The following is a 24,283-nucleotide window of genomic DNA, read 5'->3' as shown; positions in this document are numbered from 1 at the left end:
AGAGCCAGAGACGACCTGCTTGCCGTCGGGGGAGAAGGCGACTGACGTGATCGAGCCAGAATGGCCCTCGAGCGTTTGCAGCAAAGTATCCCAATGCTCTTGGACTTTGGGTCTCTGTTGGATCCAACACGGGATACACTTCTCAAATGTCTTTCGGACAATACTTTTCTCTGGGGCAAAGACAAGGGCTGAGCAATACAATTGAAGGGGTGCTTGTTCAATTACTGATCGATTGTGTAAAGCAAATCGCTTTGCATCATAGATAAATGCATATAAGTTCGGACTTTTCAAAACCTAAGAACGAGTTAGTCAGACCTTATAAACGATAGACAAATGGCTTACCGAAACATAAGCCTCTAAGGACAATATTGCTTGAATCCCCTCTGAAGTCTTCTCCATCCATCCGAGCGCCTCAAGCCAGTGCAGTAAATGAGCCTGCAGAAATCGGTGGGCTTCCTGGCCGTTGGAAGCCTGAGAACCACTCCTTTGCAGATGATGGACCCAGTAAAGGCATGCATATTGAACTTCGGGCGGAAGGTATTTCTGAATACAGTTTCTCTCAACCTGGCCGGCTTGACTACCAGGGGCATGCATTTCGCAAATGTCCTTCTTGAGTGTCTGGGACATTAGCTGTATGCAGCCAGCAGCTAATATTTGGTGTGCTTCTTTCTCATTTACCCAGAAATCCTCACATCGATCTTTATTCAAGAGGAAATCGCGAAGTGAAGGGTGGTGTAGGCGGATTGGGTAAGTCGGGTCCTCTGGAATATCAAGGATTGCATAAAGGTCCTCAAATATCTGGTCGACCTCTTCCCTTGGAAGGTGTAATAGCCTACTTAGTGAAAAAGCAGAAAGAGGAGAGAGCAAAACCACTACACTTCCAAGCGTGTTCTTTAACATATCGTATGCCTCTTCTTGCTCTTCATCCGAATAGTCCAAAGAGATCGAGTGCTTGATAACGGCAAGGTAAATCTCATTGAGATGCTTCTCTGGTGCGGTAACAGTGCTACTACTACCGTTGAGAATTGTGTCCAGTCTCTTGGGTGCAAATCGCCTCCCATCACGAATAAAGCGACAAGCAGTAGCAGCCCAGATAAACAAGCCACTAGATTTACATACTAGCTGTCTCAGAATCACTTCGCCTGGCCAGTTTGCTCCAAGAGTCCACTCCTGCCTGATCATCCCCAGCTCGTATTCTAGGAACAGAGAGATATCATGGTTGACAATCGTGGGTTGTATGCTGTGGAGTACGAAGTCCTGGTATTCGGCTTGTGGGATAGCCCGTATGCCGTGTCGAATTGGAACTTCAGGTCTGCTTGTCAAAAAGACTCGGAGTCTCATAGTCGTTAACGATCGAGCTTCAGCTAGAAGCTGCAGAATTGTGCGAATGTGGCCTTCGTTGTCACACTCATCAAGGGCATCAATGATAAGCAGATAGGAAGATGGAGATGAGGGCTTGTCTGGCTTGACTAACTTTAACGGATGGATGATAAGCTCGCGCCACTGGTCTAAAAGAGACAGATTCGCAATGTTGCTCCGCTTCCTTATAGCATCACAGATATGTGTTTGGAGAGACGGCACAGCATCCGCGAGCTGTACGGCAAGACTTGTAAAGAACTTGCCGGCATGGCTCACGTCTCCGCCGCCCCTTGAGAAGAAGAAGCTGGCTCCAAGACGCTTCTGCTCATTGCATCTGCGGGCTAAGGTGCGGGAGATTGTTGACTTTCCCGTCCCAGCTAGGCCACTCAGCCAGAAGATGCATCGCTCATTGTGTCCAGCTTTTCCATCAGCCCAGTCATATATTTCTTGCAGAAGGTCGACGCGTGTGTTATGGAGGCAGGCAGGTTCGTCCTGGCGGATGTATGCGTTGAATGGCGCGTCCTTTGCGATAGGCAGGGACCCGAGTACATCGTCCAAGCCTGAGGTGATTTGTCAGTCTCCTATTGCTTTGATACAGGGGATAGTAGAAGCAACTTACTTTTGCTTTCGCCAATGTGCACATCCCCAAGAAAGTGGCCTGCTAAAAGGGTGGAATTGACTGTCGCAGATAAACCGCTGATGGATTGATTATTGAGCTGGGGCGACCACGGCGGGTCGTCTTGGCGAGCTAAAGGCATCAGGCCGCTGGCGGCGCAGTCCTCGATGCGATAGCTTCAACCGTGTAGGATGTTGAGCATAGACTGTATTCCTCGTCTTGGTTCGCGATAGTGTTGCGCTCACGATAATGCTTTGCATGGCTTACAGAATAGGAACGACGACGTTAAGTTAGGCATCTTCGCGGTGATTGGTTCCACCCCGCACCGTCACCTCAGCTGCGCTTTAGCTGAGCTTCAGCTGAAGGATTCCCTCGCACTCAATACATCCTTTCCAAGACGTTTTCTCCGCGCTACAATCTAAATAGCATTGAATCATTGTGTTTGAATCGCTCTCTCTGTGACAATGGCGGACCCTCTCAGTATTACCGCTTCTGTGGTAGGCATCACAACAGCAGCTCTTCAGAGCGCTCAGTTTCTCGTCAAGACGATCGATAATATCAAAGATGCGCCAGGCACGATCAAAGATCTCAGCGTCGACCTTCGGGTAGTCGAGTGTGTTTTGCAGGAGCTGAATGCCAATGTACAATACGCTTCCTCGCAGATCATTCGGAGCAGCCAAATCGGGCCCGCTGTCGAGAACTGTGACAGAGCATGTAAAGCATTTCAGTCACAAGTCGAGCGCTGGACGAAGCATTCCAAAGAGGATAAGATATTCTGGATATCTCGATGGAAGATCGGATTGTTTGGGCCAGACAGGATTAAAACCTTCAAAGGGCAACTCAACGACTGTAAAAGCACCCTCAACATTGCCCTCACTACAGCGAGCTTGTTTGTTTCATCACCGAACCACCTTATTCTGCTAATGGCTAATTTATTGAATAGATTAGAAATCGCCAGCCAGAAGGAATTAGCGAAGGAGCAGAAAGATAATATACTTGAAGCAAATGAAGCCGATCTTGAGCAAGAGCTCATTAGGGCAGGCAAAGAGATGGTGGAGATTGAGCAGAGTTTGCAACAATTCATAGTTAGTGGAGGCACCGAGCGAGATGAGGAGTTGGAGCAGAGCAAGAAGGAGCTTCTCCAGGAGCTTGAAAGACAGCAAGCTGCTAGCACTCTATTGCGCAACATGTGCGAGGAAGCCCTCTCGCGAACTGTGTATCAGCGCACCGGGCAGAAGATCAAGGGCATCAAAGCAACAAATGATGGTATAGCTCTGGCAGGATTTATTAACGTGCCTGGAGAAGAGTTGAATATAAGTCAAGACATTTCGGATGTAAGTGCTAATAATAAGGGGTTTGTTATTGTTGGAGTTGCCAATAATGTAGATATTAAGGACTTGCGTCCTCGGTAGGTAAGCAGGCATATTAGGGTCTCGGGAAAGGCAATATTATGGAAAGGGATTCAAGACTTGAAAGGACAATTAATTTAACACATTTCTTCGGCTCCAAAGCTATTTCTTGCGTTTTCATCGTTATTTCATTTAATTGAATTCTCTATTAAGCTACACTAGCCTGACTAGTAAAGAAAACACTTTTACACTGAGGAATCGCTACTTCCCACCGCTTACAAGGAATGCGGCGATAATCTTGATAGAGGTGCGCCTTTGTTACTGACTATGGTGGAGGATTTCCTAGATATGCGAGAGCAATCAGGCAATAGCTTTCTATTGCTTTCTGTCCAGTGATTTCAGGTGAGCTTACGGAATGAGTGTTTGGCACGTGCAGGGCTGTTCCCCACCAAGATACCGTTATTCGCTTCGATCCGAGGTACTAACCCGCATGTCGATCTTGTGTAAATCGGTACGCCACAGCACCCACAAGGCTGTTAGCGATCTCCCGTATAGTGGGGAGGCTTAGGAACTCGGCAAAGACCATTCTATAAGTTTTAGAGATAGCGTAAGCTTAGTGGTGCAGCTGTAGGAGAGGAAGTCTGTTACGACATAAAAATAGACTCTTTGCAAATTAATCGTGAGGGCGACGACGCGAACGTGCTTTTTTAGTCGGAGGCAACTAAGGTGTTGGGGAGTGACAACGGAATGTAATCTACAAAAAATAATTAGAGATATTGCGTTATGCATAGATTTTATAATAATTAAAGTTAAAGTACTTATCATTTTTTCCGGCACGCAGAGTTTTCCGCTACGCAGGGATGAACGTTAGAGACTTTCATTCTACACCCAAGCATTTGCCTTTGAGCCTTCTTTTCTTAGTAGGATCATTAGGCGGCGACTATGTAAGCTTGCAGCCTCAATTGGTGGAGTACCAGAAATTGGAAGTTCTCCAACATGCAGGTGCAGCTGATCTCTGCTGCCTAGAGGCGCACGGCACATTAAAGTACCACTGATGCCTCAACCTTCAAACATCGAGAAACTGCTTGCAATCTTAATGTGATACATTTATTGTACCAAATATCGTTTTCAAAAGACTATTGGCAGCCTGGGAACAATATGTCATGCCAAAATTGCGTTCAAGGTCTCTTTCGCACAGTCATTGAGCTGTAAGGTACCTCAAAGGTCCTGTTACATGAAGTCTCTGACCTCTGTGTCCACAGCTTCCTCTGTTTTGCAATTGTTGGAAGCTTCGTTCCCCAAGCTATTGCCATCGTACGACATGGTACCTTCGGGATTTCATCCTGGTTGATTCTTACTACCACTCTCTTTTCTACCACCCAGGTTGCTGCCTATCTCGTGAATTGGGAAATGAAGGATGCATTTGTTTGTGTACAATCTGGCAACTTGAAAGGTTTCCAAGCCTTTTCGGCGTTGCTCGGTTATCTTCAGATATCTGTGCAATTGCTCTGTGTCATAGTTACGTGAGTCTTATCGTCCCTGCGCATATTTAAAAGGCTGCAAAGAGTGATAATTGCTACGTAGCGCGAGTCTCTATATCAAGTATCGAACCACCATTGAGTCCAGTGAGTTTCAGAGATCCACCGGCATCCTTGCTCATCCGATAAGTTCTGGGGCACTTAAAGTCATCATTGCCACATACTCGATCACCACGCTTCTTTGCGCTTGGCATCTCATTTTTAATGCACAAGCCGCAGATGATGCTGTAGAAGATCATGGAAACATCGGTCCCGCGATCATTTGGATGCTCATAAAGGGATGGACTGGCTTAATCTGGAGAACTTGCTTACTAATTCCATTGACGCTTCTACAATACTTGCCTCAAATTCTGACCACACTGGCGTTGCATGCTCGAGGAAACATCAATCTTGTCTCTTTGGGCCTCCAGATTATTGTCTTTGTGGTCTTAGGGATCTGCCAAGGATTGAGACTTGGAGCATTAATTCATACGTTCCCGTCGCCGGACAGAACCTGGGTTCAATTCTATTTCAAATTCGGATATATGTGGATGAACTATCTTGGTGCAGCTTTGGGGCAGATTGCTTTGTTCATTGTCTGTATTCATGTGGATAGGGGCAGACTTAGAGTTGGAGGTCAGCTCAGACAAGGAGACGAGGGTCATTTGGGAGCAGTGCTTAGTCACTTGGACATTGTTGGATACAACTGTTGGACGTCGAAGCGCCGGTCGAGGATGCAACACCGTCTCACGATCTTCTCTTCTAACAATGCAATGCACTCTCATGAAGTCTTAACGATCACGTCGGGCTCAATCGCGGAGGAAGTGACCTCGTAGAGCAGCCAGACATGCTCAGTTCGTCTGACATGGCCTGGTCATTTGCATTCAAGAGTATCGTGCTATTCGTCACGGTCTTATCATTTGCTTCTGCAGAAGCCGTTGACTACCCTGTGGGAATCAATCTTGGTTATTATCATTGGTACTTTCCATGCGTCTAGAAATACAGCCATTGCTGATAGTGCGGGTGATACTAGGTCCTCAGCTTATTTCAATGCTCAGAATGAGCTCATATATGTTGCTACCATGAACAGTAGCAAAGAATGGCAAGACTACTTTTGGGCGACCTGGATGGACGAAACAAAGCATGCGTGAGAAGTCCTATCTTAAGATACAAAATGGCAACTAATAAATTCAACCCAGCCCCGCCTACGACGCAGAAACGGTCGCGATGTTCACTCGAAGTATTGTCTCAATCCAATCTTCCACAGCGAAAGCGCTACAAGTAAACAATCCAATAGAATTTCGAGCTGTAACAGGGCCATGGCATTTTGTAAGCAGAAAGTCAATGAGCACTTTGATGCTCGCTGCTTATGAACTTGGGTACTTCGGAAAGGATCAGGATTATCAAGTAATCAATGCTCATAATGCGGCGAGACTTGCTTACAACTTGGACAATTGTCTGGGGTTTCGAGAGCCGTTTGATTGCGTTGTGGAAGATCAGGATTATTATGTGCTTGTGGTCGAGTATTCTAGGAAATATCTGGCTATGAACTTTCTGGATCTCGGAGTTTATCTTTGCATATCTATCGATCAAAGAAAATTTCCTGGAATGGGAGAAGAAGAGAATGCACAGGGACGTAACTCTCAGTATACAGTCAGAAAATCATGCTGACGATCTTGGGCAGCTCATTGTAGATGAAGGCAAAGTCGATAGGGATCTTGAACTTTCGATCCGAACATTTATAGACGAGATGATCACCTACCTCACCGAAGGCAACATAAAAAATGCAACATCAAGAATCATGGGAATCGTCTTGACAGGTGAAGCTTCGAGAGATGGAATGAAAGAAATGAAGCAAGTGATTGGGAAAGCGTTGCCGGAGTACAAAGAGCGCTTTTTGTTCGATATAGAGCCTGAGAAAGTGGGTGCGACGGGGGCTGCGCATCGAGCGAGGCAATATGTTACGGATCATGCAATCTTGAATCCAAGAGAGCCTACGTTCCACCAAGAACTTTGAAATAGAGGTGGGTTTGAAGTCGAGCATAGCCTGCGGTGATGCTGGCCGACGGATGCTTCTAATGGAAAACCTCAAGTAGCCCCTGGATGTGTATTACACAGGTGATTGTGCATTCCGACCCAATCGTTTTATCAAACAGAAGCACCTTTGTGAGTGAGGAGAAGTTGTAGAAGCAAGCTGCCGGTAATTGTGGCTGCTCCAAAATGGAGAAACACTCTAAATTAAGCGTACGGGTATTTATGGTTCTGACATTCTTATTAGCTGTCCAAAATTTGGGAATGATTCAATCACTTGGCGCTCTTAAATGCCGTTGGAGAGCTCGTGGATAAATTGATACAATCAATTTACATTGCCCCAACTTTAATTATCGTAAAATACATTGTGGCAAAACTGATTGAAATAGGCAATGCAGTAAATATTGAGTGCGCAGCTCGGTATATGTAATAGGGCTCGAATTTGCTACGAAAGCAGCGGATACTTGAACCATTGACAATCTCCTCAACTTGTCCAACTTTCAAGTTCAAGCTCTGCAATCATGATTTGGTCGGGTTTCGCGCTCACTGCGCTGATTGCGCTTTTTGCGCAAAATGCGCTTACACAAACTGGGTCTGCCAAAGGTTCAGACTTTCTCCGTTTTGCCTGCTCTCAACTCGTCATTGAGCGTACGGACCCTCTTGTGAATCCTGGGGTGATTCCATCCTCGCACATGCATCAAGTCGTTGGAGGAAGCTCCTTCAATGCTACGGTACTACCGCTATTTGTAACTCTAAGATGTTGAAGTGTGCACTAACGACATCACTAGATGGATCCAGCAGTGATTGACCCGTCTACCACGTCCAGCTGTACATCCTGCAAGATGTCTGAGGACTTTAGCAACTATTGGACAGCTTCAATCTTCTTCCAGTCTCCTGAGAATGGCACATTCATACGAGTTCCACAGATGGCGAATGGTCGATTGAATGGTAGTTTGATGGAACAACAAGGAGGACTTACTGTCTACTATATGCATGCGTTCAGCGGTACGAACAAGAATGTGACAGTATTCCCACGTGTGAGTGTAAAGAACATATACAGGATGTAAACTGACAACCGTCAGGGCTTCCGCATGCTGGCAGGAGATCCAACCCTCCGCACAAAACAGAGTGGCCCTGTCACCATCTGCCACCGTTGTCTCGCCAAAAATGAGCGGACGTCTGGTGGTAGCGGAGCTCCTTGTTCTTCTACCGACTATGCATCGTTTCCTCCCAAGCCGTGCCCTGGTGGAATTCGTGCTACCGTCATCTTCCCATCGTGCTGGGATGGAAAGAACTTGGATAGTCCGGATCACAGAACTCACGTAACTTATCAACCGGGCTCTGCACTCGCCGGGGATAAGTGCCCCAGCACGCATCCTGTGAGAATCCCGCAAGTCATGTATGAGATCATGTACGATACCTCCGGGTTCGCTGATCCCAAATACTACACCAACGGCAAGCAACCTCTTGTGTATAGCTTTGGGGATCCGTAAGTTCTGCTTTCCTGCCATCTGTGTTTTCGCTATTGACAAGGATGCAGTCTTGGATACGGAGCACATGGTGACTACCTCTTTGGATGGAAAGATGGTGCTCTTCAGCGTGCTATGGATGCTCTTGGAACAAATTGCTTCAGCGAGACCTGTCCTGTTCTGAAATTGCAGTCATGGGAGAACACTGTTGCATGCACGAAGGCTCAGCAAGCCAAGGAAAACACTGGGACAGATACATGTATGTATGCTCTCTCTGTGTTGTGATGTTATATCTGACATGCAATCCAGGGCTCCCTTCACTTCCTGGCGGAATGGTAGTCCAGTAAGTTGGGACCAATGAGGGAGAAGTGGCGGAGGAACTGGCCCCCAGCGGAGTTTCATCAGGTGTCAATGTATGTTATCATATTCAGAGTCTTGGGATAATTCTTTTTCTTTCACTTCCCTAGCAATATACGGAGAATTGGTCTTGATAAACATCAAAATCCGCTGCAGTAAACTCCTTTATCGCCATATTCATTTCATCCGCTTCAAGGTAGCTGGCTTCGCGGGGACGAAAGCCTTAGCAATGAACCCCACAATAGTTATGAACTATCTTTGTCAGCCAAATCTTCAATTCCAGCCAAGGATGATGATTTTACCAAATAATCCAAAGTTTTGAATCCTCCAGGAAGAGCGAGGAACATGTCGCCGTCATAGAAGACGCGTGTGGCCAACAAGAAACCTGGAAACCGTTCGTTCTGGAGCAAGTCTTGGAAGAACTGAGCTTTGAAGGTCCCGGAGGGTCGGGTACGTTCTGTGAGGCGAACGCGCTCTCCTTTGACTATTGTTTAGTCCAGTCAGTCCAGTCAGTCCTGAATATTCTGTCTTTGTGTTGGAACAATAGAGAGAAAATGGGTAGAGCTTGGAATTTTTGACGACGTTTTGGAACAGTGTAGGTAAGGTACGTACTGCCACGACCGCCATGTATGCGTCCTCGAGTAATGAGAAGCGGTGGATCGCCAGCCGAAATGACCATTTCTTTGTCATCGAGGTTGAAGATCATTCGTCCTTCTAACACTTCCATAATTTCGTCATGCTCCTGGTGTGGTACGTTATTATCGGTATGAGTCCTGGGACAGAATATCGAAAAGGATAAAATACCCTGTGCCAATGTCTTGGAACATCGAAGACCTCGGAGTCGTCTTTGCCGTCGTATGTCACTTCCACCCAGTTGTGGTCTGGACTGTCGTCCGGTTTGGACTTTAGGTGCTTTAGCTCAAATCTTACAATTGTACCCATAGGTCAAGCGAACGTACATGATCGATAAAGGTTCGCATAGTACTTCCCTAATTGATGTGCGTCAGTTCGATGCCTTTGCCAGATATTGACATCAGGAAAGCCCAGAGCAAGTGCTCTCACCTTTCCTAGGGAGAGAGGTATGAGCTCTTCAACTTGAGATGACATAGTGACCTTAGACTATTGGCAATATCGATTTCTTGATGAATTATGTTCTCGATATCTAGGAGAGACGTTGCTTTAAGAGGGCGAGGGAAACTATCCCACGCTCTTCCCGCTAAAATCGTGCAGGGTAGTCTCTAGTCGATCTCAGCCCTAAGAAGACCAAACCCTAACCTCTTTCGGAGCGATAGCGAGCATCGAAATAGGTTTAGTTCTAAGACCAGCACAGTTGCTCAAAAGCGTTAAGGTGGTAACTTGGCCGCCAGGCTGTAACAAAGCGAAAAGATAACAAAACGAGATGATCTGGTAGATTTTGCTCCGATGCTCGTGTTGCTCAGTCTGCAGATTACTCAGTTGGGCTCACTAAACCGAACGAGATTAGCGCCTGAGCAAGTCCGGCAAGCTTACTAATGTCATGCGGGAACAAAAGAGATAGAAAATTGATGTATGATATTTTTTTTAAAAGCTCTTACATAGTAGATTTCATATTCAACGTTCCCTTCTATGAACATCGCCCAACACCGCTCGTACAGGTTCTCATGAAGACACCCAATGTTAGGATGAGCGAGGGGACACAGGTCCCAATGGTTGTGTCTCCCAGTGCGTTGACTCGAACATACTCTCCCTTAGAGATAGAGCGCATCCATTCGAATCTCCCCAAGAGACTGTTTCTTGCTGCTAGTACCCGCATGCCTCATTCCAGTCGGACCAACTCCCTTGTCACCCCACCAGAAAGAACCCTTTTCGTCAACAGTCCAATCATCGATGAGATTATTCAAAGTCTGATAATGGCCATACGCTGCTGGCTGAGGTCCTCGTGGCTTACGGTACGCAATGAAAGTGGTCAAGATTGCAAGTGCAATGGTAAAGATGAGATAGACAAAGACCATCGGGTACCGAAAGCCGCAAGCGTAATAATATCGTCTCGGGATACTGTTATCGTCCGCGATTACAGCCCGTGTTGCTAGACCCAAGACCCAGTGCATAAGTGGTTTAGAGATGTATAAGACTATACTCGGCAAATTCTTGAGTATTGAAATGAATGCGTTGGTGTTCATCCGAGCACCTGTTTGAGACTTGCCAGCAGCTCTCCATGCCATTTCATCTCTTTCCATGCCGATAATCAGTTCAATTGAATGAAACCCAAGACTTTGAACACCCTGCACGATGCATTGAATAAAAAAGTTGACGAGCAGTGGAACCGGCCAAAGATCTTTCATCGAAGGAGTGTCAGGATCCAATTGAAACACCACGTCGATGTTGGAATCGAGGTTATTGGAACCGAGGTTCGTCGCGAGCGTGAAGCTCTCTTGAAACCGATATATGCTAAGGAGCGCAAGTACAACAAACCAAACAATGACTATAAACGGCCATATCCATGACAATATGACAACATAGCGCATTGCTGGATGTGCAACTTTAGCGCAAGGTTGTCTCTTCAGCGGTTTGGAACCCACAGGCCAAATTCTCGGACCATTTACAGCTGTCATACATCTGTTGGGCTCGACGCAAAGTTGATGATGCAAGATAGCCAAGGCGTTGTTCAGAGCGTTTGAACTCCATGTAATCATCTCATTAGAAGACGACAACATGATCCAAGTGGCGAGAAGCGCCATGTTGAGTAAACCTAGAGCCAACGCAAGCAAGGCAAAGCCATTGAGACAAGTTACGTCTAAAACATTTTCGGTGTCTAGGCTCAACAGCAGCTGAGACGGTGCTGCATAACATATGACGAGGGAAAATATACAGACAATATTCACAGGCCATCGGTTTGGAGTATGTTTTGGAGTACTTGTGAACAACCTTAAGTTGGTGTTGAAGTGGAGACGACCGTCTCTGAATAATGCCCATCTCAGAGAAACACCGTGAATGTATCCTAGAGCATCGGTGCTAAGAGCGACAAGTAAATTGGCGATAAATGAAAGAGCTACCGTGGTAGGGTAAGATAATGCTGTCGGATATATAAATCCCGGGACTTGTACAGCGCACAAAATTCCTAGCGCCGTACAAGCAATGATTACCAGCCATGCAAATACCAGTCCAAAGATGCAGAAACGTTTCGTGATCTGGCCGCGGTCATAATGTGGAAGATTCTCCTTCGTATTTCCGGTAGATATATCATCTACCAAGACCATAAGATTCTTTTCGAACGAGAATTTCAGATCTATCGACTGTCCGAATTTATCCAAGGGCCGTAGAAAATCATCGTAGATTGAAGGCAAAGCCGACTCGGGATCCTTGGGCGGCATAGGGGCTGATCTTCCTGGTTCCATGATATTTAGCACATGAGAGTGTTAGATTAACATGTCCCTGATGGATATATATGTCGTTGAATGTTGGATTATGAGGAAAGGCTACGAGATGCTGGGCTTCCATCTGCTAATGACTTCAAAATGTCAACTGCACAGCCCCTCCCCACGGCCCCATTTCACGTGGGGGTTGATTATTGTGTTGCACTCCGTATTGAACATCTTTTTGTAATATATTTTATATTGGAATCACGAGCTTAAATATTTGATTGGCGGGGTAAGGGGGCTCGCTAAATCTCGCTAACCAGCAACTCACACACGACGAAGGCAATGTTTGGAATCCTTCCAGCACATGAATTCTGAAGAAGTTCTCTTAGAGCATCAGCGTGGTGAAACACGGCTTCCGTGAAAGAAGACGAGGGTGATGAGATGTGTTGTCGATGCTGCTGCTTTGAAAGAGGGGTAAGGTTGAGAGTGAAGTTGTGTAGACATAAGTTGTGAAGCGAGTGGGTTTGTGCAGCGCTCGGCATGGACATGTGGAGAGGAGAGCCGTTGAAACAGAATCTTTCATTCACTGTCGAGGTGCTAGGCGGCATAGCTTAGCTCCTTTTCCTCTTTCATCCCCATCTCTTTTCGAGCCTCGTTTCAGATTGATACACATTGATCCATTAGCCTGGATCTGTTTGCGTTTAGACTTCAATTAAGGTTCGGCTCAGAAGTTCTCCCAGTTCGGTGGAGAGATGATTACAGAATACCAGATGTTTCTTGTGTCTGAAGCGTTCTGGTTTGATTGAGGACATTCTACTTTGAAACTTTGACTTAGACCCAGAGCCAAGTCAAGCTAGGCAAAGCCATTGAGACAAGTTGCGTCTTCAGTATTTGTAACATAGCCTTCTTTGGTGTTGTTATATACATCGCTTTGAGGGAGTAAATGATACTACTCTCTATAAATAGCTCTTGGTCCTAAGCTCAGAAAAAGATTGCTGGTTGGTGTTGCTGTGACACGTACTGATGGTCTTGAAGAGAGGCATTCAGACGTTGGAAGTTGGGATGATTGACCTTGTAGATTGTAGATCGAGAATCGCGGTATTGATAGCAGGCGTATTGTAATTACGAGTTTATAGATGTGAATAGCGTAGTAAAAAAGCTCGCTAAATCTCTCGAATTAGTAATTTATACTCAACGAAGTAATATTAAGAAACTTTTTAATATACAAATTTTCGATGAACTTTTCTAAGAACACGAGCGTGGCGAAATACGAATTTTGGGAAAGAAGACGAAAGTAATGAGATATGTTGTTAATATTACTGCTTTAAAAGATGGGAGAAATTAAGAGTGAAGTTGCGTAGATTTGGGTTGTGAAGCAAGTAGTTTTATATAGTGCTAATTCAGTGGAGAGGTGATTATAGAATACTAAATGTTTCTTGTATCTGAAAAGTTCTGGTTTGATTGAGGGCATTTTAACTTAGAACTCTGACTTTGAAGAGCATGGAGAAGAGCCGAAAAGAAAGTAGCTAGCTTGGGAATAAACTTCAAACGCACATTTGACAAAGTCTAACAAAAACCCTATTTGAGACTTGGATGGAGATCACTCGCCCTAGATTCCGAAACATTGATACTTGTGTCAGCGGTAATGAGGAATTGATCCTGAAAAAGTGTCAATGAAAGCATCAGATGGAAGAGGAAAAAAACAATTCGAAATATCTCAAAAGTTGGAAAAGCCTCCCAAGAATATATGGAACGAGGAAAGCTCCAACTAGGCTCCAGAAGGCTGCACAAAACATCGGTCTCAAATTGCAGCCCCTTCGTGACCTCAGTCAAGCCAAGGCTCTGGCTGCAGCTCGCTGAATCGCCTGAATGTTTCTCAAAAGAGAAGATCATCATCTCAGCAAGCTAAGAAGACACTAGAATCCTGACCTGAACATGAGTGAATGATTGACAACAATTCTGACCTTGGCAACGATTTTAAGGCCAGTACTTTCGCTGTGTGTGTCAAACTCCAGGGTCGGTCCATCCATGAAAATCAATTAAATTGACAAGAATAGGAAAGGACTTACTTCAACAATTAAAAACAACCAGAGGCAGACAATGATAAGGCTTCTTCGCTCTTGTTGATGAATCAAGGTTTACTGGTGTGGGAGGGGTAATCTTTTATAGCCAACCTGCTCGTCTGCAATCGAGCTCAATCGATTCACCGATTTATCTCCATGATTCACACATGCAGACCAAGTTCGACCATAGTGCGTGAATATTCCGTAAAGACTGCAAGCAATTAGCGTATTCCTCCCTTCCCCCCCCCCCCAAAAAAAACGATAAATACGCTCCCCGTCTGCGCAACTTGAACCACAACAACGCAGATAAACAGCCAACGGATCTCCTTCTAGAGCCAGAACGTGTAGGATATAAATAGTATCTCGGAGCCATCTCCTATGCTTTTAACCCAGATCTCAGCGTATTTGCTAAGTTTCTCTGCATTGCCATAAAGAAATGAAGAGACAAGGAGACAAATGGACAGCAATTCAAAAATTGACAATGCAAATCAAATTTTGAACAGAGCTCAAGATATCCTCTGTTCAACCAGTATCCCTCACCCTTCTAGTTCTCACTCCCCTCCAAAAGCACCAGCTCTAGAGCACTGGGCTAGACCACCACCTCTAGCTTCAAGTTCGCCTCTTGTTATTTGAGTCATGGAACTGCAAAAAAGATGAGCATTCCAGGCTCCAAACTCCCTTTTAAGATCAACAAACACAACAACCCCGAAAGAGACAATGAACAGATTTTGAACAAGTGATCCTCAGGTATCCTAAAAATTGAAAGGACCACTCATATACTTCACCACCTCCCACAAAACCACTCCTCATCCAAAGTGCATCTCCACCTCCTCCTCCCCCGTTTCCCCCACTGATTCCCTCGCTGCTGGTGGGGATCTATAAAAACACCAATCCGTCCGAGAGAATCCCTCTCCCGAACCAGACGAGAGAGAGCCATCCTGGAGTCAGCGCATTAGGTGGCGTTTGGCACCTGGGTACGTATCCTGAAGTGTCTTGCTTTCAGGTGAGGAGTTGTTGCGGAGATCTTGATGTCTTGCTGGCGTTGAGGAAGATTCAATCAAGATGGGTAAAAGAAAGTTGACAGCAGTGGAGAGGATGAAAGCAGACGAAAAGGACGTAACAAGTTAGACAAAATTGACAAAGGGATGGGAATTGACAATAGCTCCAAAATCAGACTAACAGAACAACACAAAGACCCACTACTACCAATTCAAGAACCCAGACCACCTCACTTGAGGGACATAAAAGCAACCCGGCTAACGAAAGTTCCTCCTAGTAAGACGTTCGGAGTTCGTTCGCAGAAGCGTGAACAATGAGAACAAGTGGACGGGTATTGGTATTATATACTACTATTGCATACACAGTGAATACAAAGCTACGCTATGCCATGCACGCTACAAACGAATATCCCACCTTTCGTCAAAATAAAGTCCTGCGACATAGACAAGAATAAACACTACAAAAGAATACAAGTATGGGTATCGCTCTTTCCTCCTTTCCTTCCATTACTGTACAATCAATCGACTAATTAATGAAAAGTTATTTGCCATTGAACTAAATATTCATTACTCCGACGTCCTCGACAATCCGGTCACTGTTCTCTCGTCTGGGGGTTCAGAGGCCGGGTAGGAGATTTCTGGGTCGGGGACTTGGATATCGAGCTAGAAAATTCTTGTTAGTATGTTGAATGCAAGAGAGGGAATGATAGGGGACAAACATTCATATATCCCGTCCTCCTTAACGGCACAATCTTTGGCGCATTTTCAGGACCCTCTTTACTTCTCCCTTCCATCTCCCTGTTCCAATCCTCGAGGTATTTCTCAACTCTGCTCAACCGCCCTTTCACGGCTGTGAATCCTAGATCATCCCATACCCAGCCCGTTAACAATCCAAGGATGCTATCCAGCACATTGCGGAAACCGTAGGGGTTGAATGCTGGTACCAAATCGTTGTTGATCTTCTCGATCATGGAGCGGAATTCTTGTTCCGATACGCCTGCCGGATCCAAGATCTCAGGATACAGATTGGAAAATGTGGGTGCCAGATCTCCCTCCAGCATCCAATCTCTTCTGATGCGAATGATCCTCGTGTTCTGGTATAACGGTGATGTGATAGGGACATGAGGATTCATGTGAGGAAAACAAGGATGTTGAGGTCCCCACTCCTCAGCTGGATTGACGGGTCCATCACTGCCTATGATACTCGTATTGGTGCTCGATATCGCAGGTCCAATGCCGCCCGGTAACGAAATATTGGATTCATTCCTCGGGAGATTCGATGTCCCATGCTCCTCATATTGGCCCTGCACATCCGGTCCTCTCTCAATATCGGTATCCATCTCTATCCTCTTTCCCTTGTCAAACGTAATCCCCGCAGTCGCTTTCGGATGGTCAATACTCTGACCTCGTTTCCTCAACCCCGTAACCCTTGGCTTCGATTCCGCCGTTTCTTTTCCCTTCCCTTTATCGAGTGGAGGCACCGTACTCAGAGCTGGACTAACCTCACCACTCTTCCTCCTCGAAAGATCAATACTCACGCTCCGGGGCAAACTAACCCGATTACTACCCCCACCGTCACTCCCACTCCTCTCAACCTGCAAACTCGCCCTCGTCGACCCAGAATGCCTACTCGCCCTCTGCTCCGGCAGCGTCAGCAGCGGATACTCGCCTCCAGCACCTGCGCCTTCCCTCGGACTAAGAACCTCTGGATGCTGCAACGGAATCGCAATGACCCTCTCCTCAGCCGGACTCCTGTGTCTCCTCTTCGCAGAACCTGCAGCAGCGGGCGCTCTGGGCGTTGAATTGCTCGGATTCCAGAGTCGGGCAGCCGACGGACGGCGCGGTCGTCCTCGAGGCGCGATGGAGGATCCGCCTGTGCCAGAGCGGTTGCGGAACGGGGATGCGAACTCGGAACCGCCGCCAATTAATGCGTTGCGCAGACTCCAGCGTGTTGGGCTTGTGACGCGGACTTGGGGCTCGGGAGTGCTGCTGGGTGCGGGTAGTGATGGGGTTGGGTATGGTGGTTGGAAGCTGGGAGAGGGGATTCGAGGGTTGGAGGTTGGTGGACGGTCGGGACTTCTTATGGTGGATGAAGAGGTTTTTGGTGCAGGAGAGGGTTCTGCGTGCGACGCCGTTTGAGCGGTGCCTTGACGGCGGCGGGAGAAGGAGGAAGAAGGTTGTGGAGGTATGGTTGAGGGTGTTGATGTCGTGGAGGAAGAGAAAGTCGTGAATTGCAGCGCCGACGACGATGATTCAGTCTGTCGTGCTCAATGGAGATGTGGTTGTGGGACGAATAGGGTTGTGGTCTTTGGATGACACTGGAATGGTTTGATGCAGGTGCACGACTCCTATCCAGCTGCATGTACAAAAACGGGATAGGGCCGATGTGATTGCCGAAAACCCTCATATTTTGCTAACAGAACATTCAGCAAGAGCTCATCTTCCGCCTCTGTTCTTCCAAGAAACAAAACAACAAACAGAGACGTATGGAAGCAAGAGGAGGGAGTAAAATCTGGTAAGGACAAATCGGTGGCCGCAATGTTCTCTGATTTTCACCACGTCTCACACACGGTCGGAGAGGACATGGATGGTGGTGGTGCAGCAGCCGTCTTTGTATTTCTATATCAACCGCCCACACAGCAACACCAAGAATCATCCATCGTCTCCGTTCCTTGTCCGAGCCCGGCACCAGTCAGAACGACGGGCACCACATCTGTTCCGCTGTGCACGCGTCTCAGCGCGTCCAGTACGGAATCGCAGCAGCCATAGCGTCACCCTTTCTTCCAGCAAAATGCCTGAACCCAGAACGACTTGCCTCCAGTTGAGTTCAAGCCTGCTTGTCTCGGTGGATCGCCACTTTCAGACTTTGGCCTCGAGAACAGACCTATCATTCTGACGAGTTCCCAGAACAGAGAAAGAAAAAACATCTCCTGCGTGATCTCCTCGTTTTGAAATCATGCAACTTCGCTTTGGGCAGCTATTGCTTATTGTCAAAGCACAATGGGTTTGTTCATTCATCATATTCATGCATTGTTGCGGCTCTTCTCGTCTCAGTTTGCTCCTTTCATCCACCAGCAGGCAGAAAAGGGGTAACTATCCAACTCTTCCCAACCCAGTAATACTCCAGAAAGTGATTGATCCTTGCGAGTGATCAATAATACCAATATTTATTTTCAGTAACACATCAATCAATTTGTGCATATCGTAGGATTCTATTCATCAATAGATCCAAGCAAGCAAGCAAGCAAACGGCTGCTACAGGGCACAGACCGGACCCCAAATTTGGTGACATGCAGTGCACTCACTCTCACTCAGGAAAACTCAATCTCCCTCCCAAAAAACACCGCCATCGCACTCGCACTCAATCCGAGAAGAACTCTATCGAGCATAACACACACCCCCATCCTCAATCTAACAAAATTTATCACAGCTCCCAATCCTGACGCAGAGAAGGGAGAAAAAAGAGCCGCAACCCCCCCAGTCCTAGCAAATATTGATAAGGAGATTACGATTTCCAACGGCGGTGTCAGCCTTGTGTGTTCGTGTCCAGGCTGGTGGGACGCTAGCTGGTGAGTAGGGAATCTGCGAGATGAGGTGTGGGGTTGGGCGGACGACGCGAGATGGACGCGGGATCCTGGATGATGGATCTGAGATGGATTTCGTGCATGGAGCTATTTGAGTGTTGGGTTTGGTGGGGACTTAGGAGGATATGCTCAAGATAGTGAAGAAAATGATCTTCAAAAAGATACATGGAATTTTGAGAACGATAAATAGTAAACATGTTCCAATCCCTATCTGGATTGGATATATAAAAAACTGAACCGATCCTGATGTCTGATATCGAACTCCGAGCACATGTACAAAGACTAGCTGCCACTATATACCCTAACTCCTTCCGGTTCATTCATAGCTTCATTGCAATCTCTTGCTCGTCCTTATCTGCAGGCCGCTTCTCGGCTCCCTTTCTTCGAACCTCGGCGTTATTATCGATGTCCGGACTCACGCGACTACCCCTCCTGGACCTGAAGTCCATTCTCATGTCAATGTCGGTCCACTTGTGACCCTCTCCTCCTGGAACCGACTTTCATCTCGTATCCCCTCCCTTAACCCCTATCAACCAGCAAAAGCTCCCCGTCCCTCTCTCTTCAAATCATCCAACATACTCCTCAACGCCTTCATCGGCACCGGCTTCGTCAAAAACAGATCAACACCGGAACTGAACGCTTCTTGTCTCGTATTAGGATTCGCTGCTCCCGTCAACGCAATCAGTGATACGGGAGGCAGGTTGTGTTCTTTTTCGTAGCGACGGATGTGTTGGGTGGATTCTATACCGGACATTATGGGCATTGAGATATCTGTTTTGAAGCTTGTTAGCGCTTTTTGCTAAGAGGAGGGAGGAAAGAGAGGGCAGGAAAGGGAAGACGAACCCATAAAGACAACATCGAAATTTCCCCCGCACTCTCTGTATGCGTTGAAAGCTTCCAACCCATTCGTAGCTGTGGCATGATCTAACTTTAACTTCCGCATCGTTGCAATCAACAGCTTCAGGTTGATCTCATTGTCCTCTACTAACAAGACTCTCAAGCCTTCTGGTTTTGGTGGCGCAGTGCCGAGAGTGAGTTGGATTGTGGGACTAGGAGCTGGTGCGGGAGGATCTGTTGTTATTTTGACGGGTTCAGTGTCCGAGTCATGGGTAGGATTGGGTTCGGAGGTAGGGAAGTTGGGTGCCGGAGGAGTGACGGTTGGTGTTGCTGGTATTGGAGTTTGAGATTCTATTGGCGTAGGTATAGGTGGTGGTGAGGTGATAGATGCGAAGTCCTTCAAATCCGAACTTGGAGAACCGTTCATCTGCAGCAAGGGTGATGCTGTATCCAAAAGAGGTGATAGCGGGCTCGTCACCTCGCTTTGGTTGTCATCGATATACAGATGGCCCTCCGGTGAGTAGGCCTGATGGAGAACCTTGGCAATCTTATGCGGTCCGTATCTGACACGTTGATTAGTATCCTGATTGAAAAATGAAGAAGATAAGAGAACTTACGGTTGTTGTAGATAAAAGATCTTGAACCTCTGATGAGCATCCACCTTGGGCCCTGAGTGATAACTACTAGTCAATACCACTGCCACCAGTTTCTCCCCTTCCTTAATCTCTGGATGATTTGTATGATATTGCTCCAGCATATCATCCAAACTCCTGTCTCCCATTCCCGCCTCCATAATAACGCAAACATCAGCAGTTTGAGCACCAGGCAGACAAGATCCAACCTGTTCCATCTCAAACCAAGACGTGAACGTGCTTTGGAGTGTAGATTTCAACAGCATCGCAGCTTCGGCTTCAGAACTGAGGATACCCGTAGGAGTTTCTGCAATGTCGGGAAACATGTCGAAGCATTGGAGGTTGAACTTTAGTCCTTTGACCAAGTGTTTCACATCTCCAATGAGCTTCATACTATCCGCTTTCGGGAGTCTTTCTGTAAGAGGCATTCGGACGGTAGCTTCAGTACCGGTTCCAGGCTCAGACTGGAAATCAATCCTCCCACCAAGGTCTTGAACGATCGCTTTGACGATACTCAAACCAAGACCTGCTCCTGTAGCCAAGGAGTCTTCTTGGGTGAAAGGTTTATAAAGCTGATGCTTCAAAAATTCTTGACTGATACCCTTCCCATTGTCCTTAACTTTGAGTATCAAATTCTGACGACTTTTCGACTTCTGACTTGCCACATCCTCTTCCATTTCCAGAGAGATCTTGACAAATCCTGATTTCGTATATTTCATCGCATTACTGAAAAGGTTCATCAGAACTCTCCTCCAGGCTCCGGCATCGATCTCAAAGGTCCAGTTAGGACGCCAATGGATATCGACAATGACTATGACATGTTGCTCTCCATTCCCGAGTGAAGCATGGCGACGATGTCCAGCCAAACCAAGAGCTTTCTTAGAAACTGATTGTCCAGCGTAGATGCTTTCAATAACTTCTTCCGACAGGATACAAATATCTGCTTTCTCTTCTCCGCCATCGTCGACACTTTCTCTTCGTCCGAGTTTTTGCTTTCGTTTCTTGGGCAGGCGACGCTTGTTCTTAGACTTTCGATTGACTTTGGAGAAGTCGAGGACATGATTGATGGTATCCAGTAACACTTTTCCAGAAGCGTGGATATTGCTAACCATATCTGCTTGAATCTCGGTCATCTGCGTCTCTTGCAAGAATTCGACACTAGCCAAAACACCATGCAGAGGAGAGCGAAGTTCGTGGGAAATACTGGAAATGAAATCCGTCTTCATCTTTGACAAAACCTGTGCTGAAAGTCTAGAGATCTCGGCCATCGTGCTGTTTCCGAATGCAGCGAGATATGTAATATCCTCAACTGGGCACAGGGTTCGGGTAGGACAAGTAGACCAGACCAAAGAGCCAGAGAACCACCGCTCACGATTCTGATCCCAGAGCGGAAACCAAAATACACTTCGTGCACCTGGAAGAACGCTGAGTATAGCAGCAGCTTCTTGTTCTCTGGATGTCCGATTCCGTCGCCTCACATTCTCTGAGACTGGCTTACCAGTTCCGGCATCCATTTGTGCATCACGCAGAGTACTTGACGGATTTTGATCAGACTCGCTAGCTGAGAACGAACCCTCTTCGTCGAAATTGAAAACTTTCCCATGAGGATATCTTTTAAGCAATTTTCTCAGAATGCCCTCTGGCATTCTTTGGTGTTCTTCGTTCGCTTGATGTCCTCGTAAGCTTGATCGTTTCCGAGTACTAAACCCAAGAATGTTGCAGTATTTCTCAGCTCCATTGGGATTCTGTGGCGTGAGGCCTTCCATCTTTGGTGGATCCATGGCATCAGTGTCCGACGAGCGTCTAGCCAGATCATCTTCACTGGTCGTGATAGCTTGATCGGGATGAAAAGCGCCCGGAGCCTTCTCTTCCATAACGTTCTTGTCTGAACTTCCACCGAAAGACCCTACGCTTGCGTCGAAATAGATCACTCCTTCAACTCCAATTGCTTCTCTGATGAGGTTGCTTGCTCTTGCGAACACGCCTCGCACATCGGATGTGAGAATGGCATTCTGTAGCTCCTTCGAAACCTCTTGTCCAACGGGATTCTCAGGAGGTAGGTCGAATGAGACTGAGCTGTGATGCTGGTGGTGTTTCTCCGGATCAGGTGTATGATCTATCGTATCAAAGGTAGTGACTGAACTGTTCCTCTCTTGCCATGATTTCGAGACCAGCGTTGAATCAGATGAATGAGTATCTCCACGAGGGATAGAAGGCCTTCCATCGTAATGCACTTGATGTGGAGATGTGACTGTTGTGTCAGAAGCCGAGAGCAATGTATCACCTCTTGGAATCGCCGGCCTTCCATCTCCTCTTCCGGAAACTGAAGGAGCTGTTGATGTCGGCGCCGAAGAAGCTGGGGATTGTGGTTGAGACTCCAGAGCATGCCCTAGTCCATGCAAACTATTCCTCGAGAAATAGTCTGTCCCCTCTTGAACACCAAATTCCTTATCTGCTAATTTCTCGAGATGTTTCGAATCCTTGTCCCGTTTCTTGCTCGAATGCTGGTATCTGTGTCCTGCTTCCAACCACCATTCCCTCAAGGTTGTCTTCCCTTCGATAAACAATCCAATCGCTTTGACCATTCTCTCAGCACGGTATTGTTGCCTCTTAACTCGTCCAGCTTCAAGATAATCCATAACCGTGATCGCCATGTCGGTCAAGAAATGCAAATCCTCCTCGGGCAATGGTCCCCTAATTTTATCATCCACCACGATATACGTCCCAATCACAATCCCATGCAGCGGCGTCTTCAACGGCACACATGCCATAGCTCTAAGATGCGGTTCGCACACCACACCCTTCTTGTCCTTGAATCTCTCATGCTTACTCAAATCTCCAACCAGCACATGGGACGGTGGATCTTTCTCCATGAATAGCTTTGTGATTTCTGGTGCCATCCCAACATCGTTTTGTATCAGCCCCACTCCATGCCACAGCTTATCGTCCTCGTCGTCATCTTGTTGCAACGAGAGTTTCTGCCCAGATTCTGCGAGTATAAATTCAGTGTCGCGCGTCGAGAGCGTGATGAGACCTCGTCGAGCATTCAATCGTAAAGCACCGAGTTGTGCGAAGGCAGTGAGACATGGATCGCAGGATGCTTTCTTGGCTGTTTTCTCGTTGTCGTTTGAATTGGGACATGGCATCAACGCTGGGTTATAATATCTTCTTCCATCAGCATCAAGAACTGCTATGAGTAATTATTACAAACCTGTAGAGCTCCCTCTCTCTCGCCGTCGCGGTGCCCTTCGGCATACAAGCCATCTTCTCGTTCGCTAGGATGATCCAAGCAGCTCCTTGTCCCTCCGGAACATCAAATCCCAGTAACAAAAATCATGGAAAAGAGAGAGGAATACTGGATTCGTCGTCGTCGTCGATGCTGTCGTAAGTAAGGGTCACTAGACCAGCAGCAGACGCCGTTTGGCTCGGACACAGCGGAAACTGTAATCGGGCTGAGCATGCATGTAAAATAGAGTTCGGCTCCAATTTCTCATGTGCACGTTGATGAGTAAGAAATGGGGTTACGGATACTGTGCCGCATTGGCAATCCGCACAAAGATAAAGAGATCTACTTAGCTGTGTATTTCTTCTCGGAGATGTTTCCAGCGGTTTTGCAGAAGAAAGGAGGAGGTACGAGGCTGAGATTTTTGAGGTTGCACCTGGGGGTGGAAAATTGGAAAAGTTGGAAGTGGAGCAAGGGTCCTCGTCAGACGACACGTGACTCCCCATACGAGGATCGGGAGTTCCCTTGCTGTGGAGAATTGAGCGACATGCCAGCTTTGGTATGGAGTTTATAAATGTTTGGGATAGATGCCCATGTTTGATGAGAGTGCATAGGCCAAGGGCCATTCAGGAAAGCCTATTCGCGGATTATCCTACCCCAACCTCAAGCCGCAGTATTACAGATTCACAAATTCGAGTTTTTAAAGGAACAACATGGCAGAGTTGCAGATACTAATGCTTAGTCTAGTACTTCGTATGCGTCAGTGACAGCTTGATTTTTCCTCTTACCAATCGCAATCCGAGTCATCTTTCAGGTCGTCAAGTTGCCACTCACGAACCACTGCTCCATGTCGAATAGACAAAGTAAAGAATATCAAAAAATATAACATCTAGACAGCATGAACAACGCC

The 24,283-nt window shown here is 46.7% G+C and overlaps 8 protein-coding genes across 8 annotated transcripts in view; 3 read left to right on the top strand and 5 right to left on the bottom strand.

Moving 5' to 3' along the window:
• LY89DRAFT_687710 (uncharacterized protein) overlaps positions 1–2,244 on the bottom strand; it is a 4,110-nt gene extending 1,866 nt beyond the window's left edge. The window contains exons 1-3 of the mRNA XM_018215563.1: positions 1,979–2,244; positions 343–1,919; positions 16–294 (exon numbers count right to left, since the gene is read on the bottom strand). Of these exons, the coding sequence (XP_018067104.1) occupies positions 16–294; positions 343–1,919; positions 1,979–2,117 (1,995 nt within the window). The 5' untranslated portion in view covers positions 2,118–2,244. The remainder of the gene's footprint in view (positions 1–15; positions 295–342; positions 1,920–1,978) is intronic.
• Positions 2,175–3,486, top strand: LY89DRAFT_687709 (uncharacterized protein). Its single transcript, XM_018215562.1, has 2 exons — positions 2,175–2,864; positions 2,919–3,486. Exons 1-2 carry the CDS (start codon positions 2,440–2,442, stop codon positions 3,385–3,387), a joined length of 894 nt encoding a protein of 297 aa, XP_018067103.1. The 5' UTR covers positions 2,175–2,439; the 3' UTR covers positions 3,388–3,486.
• A 996-nt stretch (positions 3,487–4,482) lies between these two features.
• On the top strand, positions 4,483–6,858 carry LY89DRAFT_737665 (uncharacterized protein; the record flags this gene model as incomplete). Its single annotated transcript, XM_018220284.1, has 7 exons — positions 4,483–4,532; positions 4,587–4,847; positions 4,909–5,568; positions 5,631–5,819; positions 5,875–5,988; positions 6,041–6,477; positions 6,536–6,858. The coding sequence occupies 7 exons, from the start codon at positions 4,483–4,485 to the stop codon at positions 6,856–6,858; spliced, it is 2,034 nt and encodes a 677-aa protein (XP_018067102.1).
• A 535-nt stretch (positions 6,859–7,393) lies between these two features.
• Positions 7,394–8,626, top strand: LY89DRAFT_699403 (uncharacterized protein; the record flags this gene model as incomplete). The annotated part of the gene is made up of 4 exons (XM_018217054.1): positions 7,394–7,603; positions 7,661–7,909; positions 7,955–8,361; positions 8,413–8,626. 4 exons carry the CDS (start codon positions 7,394–7,396, stop codon positions 8,624–8,626), a joined length of 1,080 nt encoding a protein of 359 aa, XP_018067101.1.
• Positions 8,460–10,118, bottom strand: LY89DRAFT_721624 (uncharacterized protein). The gene is made up of 6 exons (XM_018218660.1): positions 9,761–10,118; positions 9,658–9,687; positions 9,503–9,601; positions 9,311–9,440; positions 9,001–9,182; positions 8,460–8,950 (listed from the first exon to the last, which is right to left on the bottom strand). Exons 1-6 carry the CDS (start codon positions 9,803–9,805, stop codon positions 8,876–8,878), a joined length of 561 nt encoding a protein of 186 aa, XP_018067100.1. The 5' UTR covers positions 9,806–10,118; the 3' UTR covers positions 8,460–8,875.
• Positions 10,119–10,299: 181 nt separating this feature from the next.
• Positions 10,300–12,072, bottom strand: LY89DRAFT_721623 (uncharacterized protein; the record flags this gene model as incomplete). Its single annotated transcript, XM_018218659.1, has 1 exon — positions 10,300–12,072. The coding sequence occupies one exon, from the start codon at positions 12,070–12,072 to the stop codon at positions 10,426–10,428; it is 1,647 nt and encodes a 548-aa protein (XP_018067099.1). The 3' UTR covers positions 10,300–10,425.
• A 3,345-nt stretch (positions 12,073–15,417) lies between these two features.
• Positions 15,418–17,504, bottom strand: LY89DRAFT_785331 (uncharacterized protein; the record flags this gene model as incomplete). The annotated part of the gene is made up of 3 exons (XM_018222883.1): positions 15,418–15,760; positions 15,817–17,355; positions 17,499–17,504. The coding sequence occupies 3 exons, from the start codon at positions 17,502–17,504 to the stop codon at positions 15,665–15,667; spliced, it is 1,641 nt and encodes a 546-aa protein (XP_018067098.1). The 3' UTR covers positions 15,418–15,664.
• Positions 17,505–19,105: 1,601 nt separating this feature from the next.
• Positions 19,106–23,539, bottom strand: LY89DRAFT_191730 (uncharacterized protein). The gene is made up of 4 exons (XM_018205707.1): positions 23,362–23,539; positions 20,136–23,315; positions 19,525–20,081; positions 19,106–19,452 (listed from the first exon to the last, which is right to left on the bottom strand). Exons 1-4 carry the CDS (start codon positions 23,412–23,414, stop codon positions 19,211–19,213), a joined length of 4,032 nt encoding a protein of 1,343 aa, XP_018067097.1. The 5' UTR covers positions 23,415–23,539; the 3' UTR covers positions 19,106–19,210.
• Positions 23,540–24,283: the final 744 nt, after the last annotated feature.

This window comes from Mollisia scopiformis, assembly GCF_001500285.1.
Source record: "Mollisia scopiformis unplaced genomic scaffold LY89scaffold_20, whole genome shotgun sequence".
Classification (NCBI taxonomy): Eukaryota; Fungi; Ascomycota; class Leotiomycetes; order Helotiales; family Mollisiaceae; genus Mollisia; species Mollisia scopiformis.
Note: the sequence above shows the minus strand (reverse complement) of the source record. Positions and strands in the feature narration are given on the sequence as shown.